This window comes from Eschscholzia californica, unplaced genomic scaffold (assembly GCF_041429995.1).
Source record: "Eschscholzia californica isolate CP2 unplaced genomic scaffold, dmEscCali1.0.p SCAF_6, whole genome shotgun sequence".
Classification (NCBI taxonomy): Eukaryota; Viridiplantae; Streptophyta; class Magnoliopsida; order Ranunculales; family Papaveraceae; genus Eschscholzia; species Eschscholzia californica.
The window spans coordinates 8,927,506-8,940,045 of record NW_028238483.1 but is presented as its reverse complement, the minus strand read 5'-3'; the positions used below and the strand labels follow the sequence as shown (position 1 = coordinate 8,940,045).

Sequence of the window (12,540 nt, the reverse complement as noted above, 5' to 3'; positions counted from 1 at the left end):
AAGATAGGTTTTCAAGTAAAATACTCAAATCAGACTCTTTAACAAAACGACCTCTCTTATCACGCAACCTAGGGGGCATAAACCAAAAGACAAGACAAGGGACTCTTTTGAAAACTTTTTTTTATTATTATTATTATTTTTTTTGAAAATAAAAGGAGTAAGGAAACTACGAAGATCCTAAGGAAAACAACGAAGCAAGCAAGCTGACTCCACTAAGCAACCTAGACGACTGGGTAGTCTTTTTCACCTAAAAATTGATCTAGACAGCTTCTACTTCTTACCAAAACTTGAACTATGATTCTTATGAGGAGTTACTCCGTCACAGTACAACGATCAAGAATTGTGTTCTTGGATCGTTCCCTCTTCCTGGGAAAACTCTAAATACTAATCAAGTTCGAGATTTGCCAAGAATATCCTATAAGCTCGTTACCCTTTGGCCAATGTCTAAATCAATTTTTAATTTTAAGTAGGCTTGGGATCGCGCAATGTTGTTACCTAAATGGGCAAGAGACCGGTGATGAAATCCGACTCCTATCTTGTAATGGGTTAATGCCCTTACTAATATGATAATTAAACTCACAGTTCGACAATCAATTAGGCAAGCAAAGACATCACAAGTACCCACTTACAGGAGATTCGTGGGTGATCTAGAAGTTACCTCCTGTTTAGGACGGGCGACAACCTTTGTAGACGACCTGGGCCACTCTTCCTGCAAGTGTGCGAACCCGAGGCTTCTTAGTTTCGGTTACAAAATTAAATGCCCTCCAATTTAGGGTCAAAACAATAAAGGCCTTAAAACAAAAAAACAAAAATAAAGAAATACAAAAAAGGTTATAACACTCTCTCACCAAAATAAAAATAAAGTACTAAAATAACTAAAATCTAAAAGGTCTTCTTTGATGTCCTCTTCCTTGATGCTCCTTCCCTTTAGCTCCTTTGTGAATCTACACAAAGAAAAGAAAAGCAAGTCAAAGTAATCAAAAGAGACAAAAATAATAAAATAAAACCTAATTCAAGATTGAAAATAAAATTAAACTCATCCCCGGCAGCGGTGCCAAAAACTTGATAGGCCTAAAATAGGTCTATTCCCGCAAGTATACGAGGTCAAGTTATAGTATGTTAGTAAAATCGTGAATCGTCCCAAGGGATAGGTAGGCAACTTCAGATATTGACGGCGAGTTTAGACCAATAATCAAAATGTCAATAACTAACTTAGACTAAAGCACACACACACCCCACTTACTAAGAAAATAAATAAAACTAACTAAACTATCTAAGAAAGAGGTTTATTCCCGCAACTTCGGATAAAAACGAGGAAAAGATGCATGAAGGGTATTTTGGTCATTTGGAGTCAAGGAAATTATGGTAATTTGGTCAAGGTCAGTGCATGGGTGAAAAGTAGAGGTCGAGACGAGTCCGTAGGAGAAAACGGAAGTCAAATCGGAGTCTGGACGAAGGAATAAATCAAGGTCAAAGTTGAGTCAAAAGATGTTGACTGGTGGGACACCTTCGGACATCTATTTTCACTGCAAAAGACACTTAATCAAGGAAATTAACCATTTTATTACAATAAAGACTCAAAACAGACTAACTCGGCTAATTTAAACGACTCTGATGGGACATTTTCATGACCCATCATTTGGTACTTTGATACATTGGTACTTCGGTACACTAGTATTTTGATGCATCTTCTTCCTTAGCAAGAAACCTCTTTATATAGGCATTTAGCTAGATGAGTTACATTATCAATAGTCACACAATAATAGTGTTTGAATACAAAGTAATGGTGGAGAACTTATGGTGGTGAGAGTTACAAAGTGAGGTGGGCATCCACCATAAATCAAATATTTATAATAACTACTTCAGGTGTGATTGACTACACATGAGATAATATTCATGTATATTTTTCTTTCAAAACCATCATCTTTACGATAGATAATATGTTGCGGACCAACTTTCTGGGCTGGTAGTGATACTGTCCGTTTTGGCACTCCCGGGCCTCGCGATTTTAAAATGCCTCACTTTTGTTTTGTTAGTTATATCTTTGGATATTACAACTTCTGGTGTAATACGACATATGGCAACCAACCAATTTTATTTTCCAGGAATTTACAACACATCACCGTCTACAGACACGTAAGAAAATATCATCCTATCACTTGAATAGATATTTCGGATTCCCACTTAATATATGATGGGTTTGCAATATAAGCGCAACAAAGATTGTGATATCTTATTCTCCTCATATTTTTTACAAAAATTGGTTGTATTCCACGATGAAGAGCTTTGTCAAATTTAATTAAACTATATGTTGGAATAGTAAAATAGGATTCTCAATTTTGTCACTTTATTTCCAATATAAACTCGGTGTAGGATTTTTCTTACCACAGTTCAATTATAATCCTTTAATAATCAATGGAAAATAATCTCAATACTGAAAAATCAGTATTTGTCATTCTTCAGGAATGCGTAGATAGATTTTGTTTTCCCAAGGGTTTACCCTTTTTGGTCATAATTAACCAACTCATAGGGGATGTATCTTTTCATCCTTGGAGATTATTTACTCTAGTAATTATTTTAGAATTGTCTAGATTTGAAGAAGTATATGAACCAAACTTTAGGTTTGGTAACCACATATCCAAATAGATGCTTCAATTTGATTTTAATCAAATTCTGATGGTTAAATTTCTTTTTTGGAAAAATCTTCAGTAACCGATCAAATATGCAAGCATGATATATTCATACAAAATTAAACATGGCCGGTGATTTGGGAAAACAATGATAGTATCCGGGGAAAAAGGTGGAAACCTAAAGACACATTAATCAAACGCACCCTTATAGTCGTCGGACGGAGTTGTCGTACAACGTCGGCGACTTCTTGTATCTTCTCTCTCTCTCTTATGTTTCTTTTTTTTCTCTCTCTCTCATGTTTCTCTTTTTTCTCTCTTCACTCTCTCCCTCTCTTTCTTCTCGCTCTCTTCGTTCTCTTTCTCTCTAACTCCGGCGAAGGGGAGGAACCCTTTCGTCGGATTTCTGGTTTTCAGACTGATGGGGAATAACCTAGTGTATCTCATACACCTAATTGTCTAGTGTTGGTAGCGGAATCTCAAACATCATATGTTTAACACTAGTTTCCAAGATCTATACATGAACATACCAATGAACTAGATTGGAAAGATGATTACCTCTTAATCGCTTTCCCACGAACTAAATTCCGACCAGTATTCGGAAGATAAGAGCTCCAAGTGTAGCTCCTCTACTTGAGACACCGAGTAATGACTTGAACTCCCTCCTTTCAGTCAGCTAGGACCTTCTTGAAGGTTGAGATGAAGAACTCCTTCTTCTTGACTAGATACTTGAGAAAACTCTTTTTCTCTCTCTCTCTCTCTCTCTCTGAGATGTATATTCTAAAACTCTTTCAGACACTCACAATTCTATCTCTGAATTGCCTCTCAGTTGTCTGTGTGTTTAGGTTGTATAATTAGGTATATATAGAAATCCCTAGAAGAGGTATTAGACTCAGACTAGGATTCCATAAACCTAATTATTAGGCAACACCCAAAATTACCCTCCATTAGGTCTCTTAAAGTGGCCGGCCAACATAGCCCTTTATGGGCTTCCTTGGCCGGCCCACTTAGGGCCTAGCCGGCCATCACATGGCCGGCCTCCCTAAAGCCTTTCCGGGCCTCCCTTTTGGGCCCGGACATGTTTATCTCTTTGGACTTCTCCGAATCTTTCAGGACTTACCAATAATGGATCCAATCCACTTATTTGCCATTATCCATCTAGTCAATTCTCTCCGTTCAAATCATTACTCTGTTGTGTAACCCTTGTAGGATCCGGTCAATGTTAGCCGCGAATCAACTCTTGATTCGACGATCGTAGTTGGCTTCTAGCTAAGCATTACGACCCCTAATTGGACCGGACTAATGATCTTCCGAGTAAGGTCATTAAGGTCCTATTATCCAAATTGCACGCATTGCATCCTTGATCGAAGGACACTCCTTCGGAAGGATACCATTCCTTCAGACTTTAGGCATCATATCCTTCAGTCTCCCACTTGTACTTAGAACAAGTGCAATACTCGATTCCCATGTTTTTTCGTATCTCATCTGATATGTCATATTCATCAGACTCTCTTGATCCCGAGAACAACTTTCAATCCAAACGATTAACTCTTAATCCGTTTGAGCACGGCCATGCATTTTTCAGTTGTTTCTCATCAAGTGGCCCGGAGATACTTAATCCAGATTTTACTCAGGAAAACTGATGTGGCGTGAAAATGCCACATTTAGGTCACTTAACTTTGATTAGTTAGTTCCTTTCGGGTTCTATTTCTAATTATTTATGTGTTTTTATTGCTAGGTAGTTTATTTGTGGTTTGGCGTGTAATTCGGAATAAAGAGAGCGAATTATCACATTTCCATCTTATGCGGCAAAATGGAAGAAAAGAGCACCAGGGGTATTTTGGTCATTTTGGTCAAAGTCAGAAGTCAAACAACAAGTGAAGTCAATGACGAGTTCGACGGTGAAAACGGAATTCAATTCGGAGTTCGGACGGGGAAGTTACAAAAGAAAGAAGCCAAAGTCTTTCCTTGAAGGCACTCCCCTTGATTTCTAGATGAGAGCCAAAGCCCAACCCATAACCAAGAGCCCAAAGAAGAGAAAGCAAGGAAGATTTCTATGAGCACCTCTTAAAGAAGTCTAAGTCAAAATAGCCCAAGACTTAGTCAAACTTGACTAAGTCTAGGGTTTGGGTATACACAAGTTAGAGAAAGGGAGAGGACTATTCATCTTCTTCCCCAAACAAGAGAGAGAAGGAGGCTAAAACTTTTAGGGTTTTTGGTGTTCTTGAGTTAGGGTTTTGAAGGCTAGAGAGAGCAAGAGAGAAGGAGGGTGCCGGCCAAGTTGGCCGGCACCACAAGAGCACGGGCTGGACAGCAAGGGGAGCACGGACATGGCTAACACGAGCAGCTCGGGTGTAGCTCCGACAGCAGCAGCTAGCACGGCACACCAGAGCACTTCCCAGGAGCTACCGGCAGCAGACGCGACAGGCAGCTGCTCCAGGACGCAGCTGCAGCTCGGAGTAGCCCGGCAGGAAGCTTCCACAGCAGCAGCAACGGGACAGCAACTTGGACGCTGCTGTGCTTGCTCGGACGCGGCTATTCATGGCTCGGAACGGTCGGGACGGGCTCGGACTAGCATGGGAATAGCTCGGATTGCTCGGATGGCATGGTTGCACATGGCCGGATCTAGGGTTGGCCGGAACTAGGGTCTCTTTGACCGGATTTTTCGAGGGTTTCCGGCAACATATTTGATTCGAAACCATAGGGCTTTTACTCCCCATCATCTTGGCTAGCTTCCCATATAGTTTGATTTGATTTTCGACAAGAAATGTCTAGAGAGAGAAAGCTTGGTGAAGCTTTGATAGAGTTTGTGTTCTAAATGGAGAAGATGATGGTGGTCGCTATGGGGAACCCAGAATTTTGCTAAGGGGAGATCGGCTGCACCTTAACCACTCAAATTTTCCGACGAACCTAGCCTTGAACCACATCGAAAAAGGGGGATTTCTCATCATCTTCCTTTCATTTATTACTTATCACCATGTTAGCTAAATCAAGTGTGTCGATTATGATGAAATGTGATGAATTTTATGACTATGTTTAAGATGATTTAATGAGTTTGATAATAAATTGATGTTCTCTTATTTTGATTACTTGTTGCAATCGTTTTTCATGTGTCTTATCAAGTATTTCGCATAGTTAATCAATTAGGCAATGTGATCGATGATTCGGTTTTGTTCGTTTAGGAAGTTTATTTGACTAAGTATTATCTCCGGACATACGTAGTGCTTATGAACAGCCACTTTAGGAATCGAGACTAGGTTTTTATCAATCCATTCGATTAGACCGTACATAGTTGTAGGTTCACCACATCGGATTCCCGGACCTCGACACTTCTCTTACTTGTTGTTCCCGACTCTTGTTCCTCCAAACTCTTCTCTCAAATCTCTCTCGCCCTCTTACATTGATAATTTAGTTTGTTTTACTTACTTTATTTCCTTATTGCTTATTCGATTATAAACCTCACATTACTTCCTTTTACTTGCGCTTTTGTTTAAGTATTTAATATCTAGACCGACGAATAAGACCCTTCGATATCCAAACTACCTTCCTATCCTTGGATCGATTCCGGTCTTGCCGGATTACTACTTGATACCTCCGCTTGGGTGTGCAACCTTTTCGGGTGCATCAAGTTTTTGGCGCCGCTGCCGGGGATAGGTTTAGTAGTTAGGATAGGTTGTTTGTTTTGTTCATTAGTTTAGGGTTATTTGCTTACTTAGGCGTTTTTGTTTTCTTTTATTTTCCTAGTTTCTTACTTTTTCTTGTTTTTTTTAGGTACCTGTTCTTCGAAAAGAGCTAAAAACAGACATTGGAGTGGAAGAAAAGAAAGGAATCAAGAAGGGTAGGAAAGAGAGAAGCGGAACAAAGCAAGAGGCTTTCGCTAGTATCGTATTATATTCTCTCTTCCTTAGTTGTGTGTGATTAGTTGGAAAAGTGTTAGTTTTCATTCATAGCTTGTGTGTTATCATCATTGAACATAGTTGCATAGTATCGTCTCATTGGTACAAATGGCACATTATTTTAATGATTGGCCTTACGATGAGGATGGTGACTACATCGGTGATCCACATGCCATTAATACTAGTCGACCACCTAGAAGTCTCCAAGATAATAGACATGCATATAGGCATGGTCCGACTAGTAATAGGAATAGGCGAGTTGAGTCTGACCGACCTAGGATGACCATGGGCGAATATCGACAAATGTATGGAGTCGGTCAGACTAGTAATGAATATGGTCTTAGGGATTATGCGCATGAGGGTAACCAACCCCGTAGGAGTCTTCGAGACTATCAACAAGCATTTGGGATGACCACACCTTCATGTATGAATTTGTCATTTGATGATGCCCGTAGTTGTATTACCTGTGATCGACCATGTCGAAGTCTTCGTGACTATCGACAAGCATATATGAATGGCTCATTTAGTGATGAAAATAGCCGACTTGATGATTCCACTCAAAGAGTCGAGCCTATGTATCTACATGAGGGTAGTGAAGAAAGGACCATGGAGACCATTAACCCGGTTTGTGCTATTTGTGCGAGCTTAAGCCATTTGACCGAGTATTGTCCCATGCCCCGTGTTCCGCGAGAGTCTTCATCTAGTTATACTCATATGTCTTATTACGAGGAGACTTCTCAAGATAGTCTCCAAGCATTTTTAGAGTACCAGACTAGATTTAATCGAGATGTAACTGAGATCACGGAATGGATGCTCAAAATTGTTGATAGAATTGAGTCGGAGCTTATCGTCGACGAGGAAGGGGTTTTCCCACCCCAAACTCAAGAAGAGACTAGGAATGATGGTGAGGGTAATACACCTAAACCTAGTCTTAATTTAAATGTCGAAGATGCTCCTGGTAGACCCTTTGAGCATGAATTGATCGATGACCCTTATTGCTCGTTACCTGGACCATTATCGTCTCACCATGATAGGATTACACTAGACTTCGATGTTCAAAATGATGGCTATATGAGCAAGTTTGGGAATGACACTATTCTGAACTTTCCGAGTTTTGACACTTGTAAGGAGTCAGTCTTAGATGCCATGTTAGGAAGGCCTGATATTATAACTGACTGCGAGGCTCTAGATGCCTTTGAGGATATTGATGACGTAGTAGTTAGAGACATGTTGGATAGATTTTCAGACCATTTACCTAAGGAAATCATGGACCTTAACTTGGTCCCCGAGCCTACTGCATTATCCTTAGAGCCTCGTCTGACCTTCCATACAATCTCAGACTCGATTGTTGATCCCTTTTGGGACATTTCAGACGTCTTCCCGAAGACATCTATAGACATAGTGGATGTTTTATCCACTAAGCTTGCAGATGATTTTATGCCTTCGACTGACCTCTTGACCCTACACTTGTATGTTGATCCTTTCGATGACTTCTTAGTCTTCACTCCATGTATTTATGCCTACTTAGTGGATTGTGCACCCACTAAGTTTGGGGATGGCTTCTTTTCTTTTGTCGTCTCACGTGCACTTCTTTACGTTGATATTATTGTGAGACGATTAGCACCTGTATATATTTTTATTTGGGTTGATCCCCAAATCTTTCGTCTTTTGCTTTATGATCGTTGAACCGATTAAGATAGGTTTTGATGTTTGTGGGTATCATCTCTGGAAACCCTCCACGAGACAAAACTCGTGCTCTCGTGCATATGAGAGACTCAAAGGCTAGTTGCATAGCTTGATGCAATCGAGTGATCCCGCGTGAGTGGTCATTTTTATATGGTCATGCTTATGTTTCATTCTTATTCTATTGATTGATGTGTTAGGAGCGTTTCTCAATTTGTATACTTTTGGGACGTGGTTCGTTCCAAGTTTGGGGATGGCGATGGACTTATCATCAACTTGGAACTCGAATACTTAAGTCTTGGTAGTATCACTTTTTATCTCCTTCGGCTATGGTAATATCCTTTCACTCTTCTCTTTAACTTATTGTACATCTTATCTTTTGGTGAGTATATGCTTAGAACATTGAGGACAATGTTAGTTTTAAGTTTGGGGATGGGGATACGACCATTTAGTCGCATGACATCATGACCTTAGATTTCAAAAGACAAGAGGGTTCAACAAATTGACCAAATTTGAAAAATTTTGGGTAGATTTGGTATGACTCTAGTGGTATTTTTAAGTATGTTGATACATGTGGCTCTTTCTTGATAAATCTTATGCATGCTCTTAGTCTTTTCATGAATGTTGAGTCCTTTGGTGTTGGTGTTTTATCATGTGAGTATCATCTTAAGGAAGAAGGAACACTTCTAAGTGACCTAAAATAGTCATTAGTGGAGACTTAAACCCATGTGAGATATCTGAGCCTTTTTATTGCCTTTGAGTGTACTCTTCCGCGCTAACTCCGAGTAGAATGAAGAGCTACTCAACTTCGCAACTTTCAAAAGAGCTTAGACGATCTCATGAGCTCAACTTCCTTAGCCACTAGGAGTGACATCAGGATAGCGAATAAACCTTACTCTTGTAGTCCATGAAACCCGATAATAGTGTCAACTTTAGGGAAACGGATACTCCACCATCCATTCATCATACTACTCCCGAGAATGAAGGCATGAAAAGTAAAGAAGAAAGAATGTGAAAGCAAAGTGTGAAAGTAAAGGTGATTTGTTGAGAATACTAGTTTGTACTTTTGTGTTTGGTGTTTGGGTATGTGTGTAAAAAAAAGAAAAGAAAGGGAAAGAAAATGAAAAAGTGAAAAAAAGGAAAAAACGAAAAAAGGAAAAAGAGCAAAGTGAAAAGAAGAGAAAAGAAAGAAAAAAAAAGAAAAGAAAAAAAAAAGTTTGGTTATATGTGTTATTTTGTGTTTGTGTAAGTGTTATGAAAATAAAGTATTCAATGCAAGAAGTTAAGTTTAAAGGTTGTTTGAGTGTTCTTTTATCGTTGAAGGCGTCGACATTCTCGGGATTTCATCATCTTCCATTCCATCACTTGTATCCGTTACCTTTAGGAGACATTATTAGAGGGTAGAGTGGGTGAGAAGGGTGAGTGAGCTTCCCCATTCCGTTAGTGGTTATTTCCATTCCTAAGAGATCATTTCGTTTTAGAACTTGATATCCTCATTTAATTTTTGTATGTGTTGAGTTTACTTTATTCCATGCTCACACATGAGAGTGAACCATTAGATTCCATTTTGAGTGATTTCATGTTTAAGAGCGTATGACCGTGAGGCCAAAGTCGAGGCGAAATGTGCTATGATAGGAAACAAAGTTTTGTTACTTTAGACTTGGATGATGCTCATGATGATGGGACACTTGCACTTAAGTATGAAACTATTAGTGAGGAGACTCTTAGCATGCTTTTGTGTTTATTGGTTTGATTCATGTGTTTGACACACTTAAGTCTCTCACTTGTTGATCGTTACCTTATTTGCATCGATAGTTCGACTCTTATGTCTTTTGAAAATCTAGAACTTTGTGGGTGTATTCACTGGAAACCCTCACGAGACGAGACTCGTCCACTAGGGGTAACCTAGGGGTTTAACGGCTTGTTGCATACGCTAAATGCAACCGGGATGCCTCCGAAAGTGAGTTAGGTTTACTTTATTGTCTTGTTTTGTTTGTTGCTCGAGGACTAGCAAATTCTAAGTTTGGGGATGTTGATGTGGCGTGAAAATGCCACATTTAGGTCACTTAACTTTGATTAGTTAGTTCCTTTCGGGTTCTATTTCTAATTATTTATGTGTTTTTATTGCTAGGTAGTTTATTTGTGGTTTGGGGTGTAATTCGGAATAAAGAGAGCGAATTATCACATTTCTATCTTATGCGGCAAAATGGAAGAAAAGAGCACCAGGGGTATTTTGGTCATTTTGGTCAAAGTCAGAAGTCAAACAACAAGTGAAGTCAATGACGAGTTCGACGGTGAAAACGGAATTCAATTCGGAGTTCGGACGGGGAAGTTACAAAAGAAAGAAGCCAAAGTCTTTCCTTGAAGGCACTCCCCTTGATTTCTAGATGAGAGCCAAAGCCCAACCCATAACCAAGAGCCCAAAGAAGAGAAAGCAAGGAAGATTTCTATGAGCACCTCTTAAAGAAGTCTAAGTCAAAATAGCCCAAGACTTAGTCAAACTTGACTAAGTCTAGGGTTTGGGTATACACAAGTTAGAGAAAGGGAGAGGACTATTCATCTTCTTCCCCAAACAAGAGAGAGAAGGAGGCTAAAACTTTTAGGGTTTTTGGTGTTCTTGAGTTAGGGTTTTGAAGGCTAGAGAGAGCAAGAGAGAAGGAGGGTGCCGGCCAAGTTGGCCGGCACCACAAGAGCACGGGCTGGACAGCAAGGGGAGCACGGACATGGCTAACACGAGCAGCTCGGGTGTAGCTCCGACAGCAGCAGCTAGCACGGCACACCAGAGCACTTCCCAGGAGCTACCGGCAGCAGACGCGACAGGCAGCTGCTCCAGGACGCAGCTGCAGCTCGGAGTAGCCCGGCAGGAAGCTTCCACAGCAGCAGCAACGGGACAGCAACTTGGACGCTGCTGTGCTTGCTCGGACGCGGCTATTCATGGCTCGGAACGGTCGGGACGGGCTCGGACTAGCATGGGAATAGCTCGGATTGCTCGGATGGCATGGTTGCACATGGCCGGATCTAGGGTTGGCCGGAACTAGGGTCTCTTTGACCGGATTTTTCGAGGGTTTCCGGCAACATTTTTGATTCGAAACCATAGGGCTTTTACTCCCCATCATCTTGGCTAGCTTCCCATATAGTTTGATTTGATTTTCGACAAGAAATGTCTAGAGAGAGAAAGCTTGGTGAAGCTTTGATGGAGTTTGTGTTCTAAATGGAGAAGATGATGGTGGTCGCTATGGGGAACCCAGAATTTTGCTAAGGGGAGATCGGCTGCACCTTAACTACTCAAATTTTCCGACGAACCTAGCCTTGAACCACATCGAAAAAGGGGGATTTCTCATCATCTTCCTTTCATTTATTACTTATCACCATGTTAGCTAAATCAAGTGTGTCGATTATGATGAAATGTGATGAATTTTATGACTATGTTTGAGATGATTTAATGAGTTTGATAATAAATTGATGTTCTCTTATTTTGATTACTTGTTGCAATCGTTTTTCATGTGTCTTATCAAGTATTTCGCATAGTTAATCAATTAGTCAATGTGATCGATGATTCGGTTTTGTTCGTTTAGGAAGTTTATTTGACTAAGTATTATCTCCGGACATACGTAGTGCTTATGAACATCCACTTTAGGAATCGAGACTAGGTTTTTATCAATCCATTCGATTAGACCGTACATAGTTGTAGGTTCACCACATCGGATTCCCGGACCTCGACACTTCTCTTACTTGTTGTTCCCGACTCTTGTTCCTCCAAACTCTTCTCTCAAATCTCTCTCGCCCTCTTACATTGATAATTTAGTTTGTTTTACTTACTTTATTTCCTTATTGCTTATTCGATTATAAACCTCACATTACTTCCTTTTACTTGCGCTTTTGTTTAAGTAAGCCTTTAATATCTAGACCGACGAATAAGACCCTTCGATATCCAAACTACCTTCCTATCCTTGGATCGATTCCGGTCTTGCCGGATTACTACTTGATACCTCCGCTTGGGTGTGCAACCTTTTCGGGTGCATCAAGTTTTTGGCGCCGCTGCCGGGGATAGGTTTAGTAGTTAGGATAGGTTGTTTGTTTTGTTCATTAGTTTAGGGTTATTTGCTTACTTAGGCGTTTCCAGTGTATCCACTATACACCCATGAAGTTGACCTTTGAATACTCCTATTCCCATAGCCCAAGAAACAGCGCTATCTTGTCAATCACTCATGCTAGTCTTCTTAAGTCATTATTCTCCAACTAATGACCTGGACTAGGGATAGCAGGATGATGTGCTTCCATGTTCACTTAGTAGGGTTTCTTTCATTAGATCACGTATCTAATAAGCCTACCTG

The 12,540-nt window shown here is 40.2% G+C and overlaps 1 protein-coding gene across 2 annotated transcripts in view; it reads left to right on the top strand.

The window, feature by feature from the left end:
- The window catches only part of LOC147531596 (uncharacterized), an 88,281-nt gene extending 76,602 nt beyond the window's left edge, over positions 1-11,679 (top strand). Inside the window, exon 2 of one of the 2 annotated variants that reach the window (XM_086647037.1) lies at positions 5,455-11,679. In XM_086647037.1, the coding sequence (XP_086503163.1) occupies positions 6,632-8,209 (1,578 nt within the window). In that variant the 5' untranslated portion in view covers positions 5,455-6,631 and the 3' untranslated portion in view covers positions 8,210-11,679. The remainder of the gene's footprint in view (positions 1-5,454) is intronic. The other variant, XM_086647038.1, reaches the window with a different exon arrangement.
- Positions 11,680-12,540: the final 861 nt, after the last annotated feature.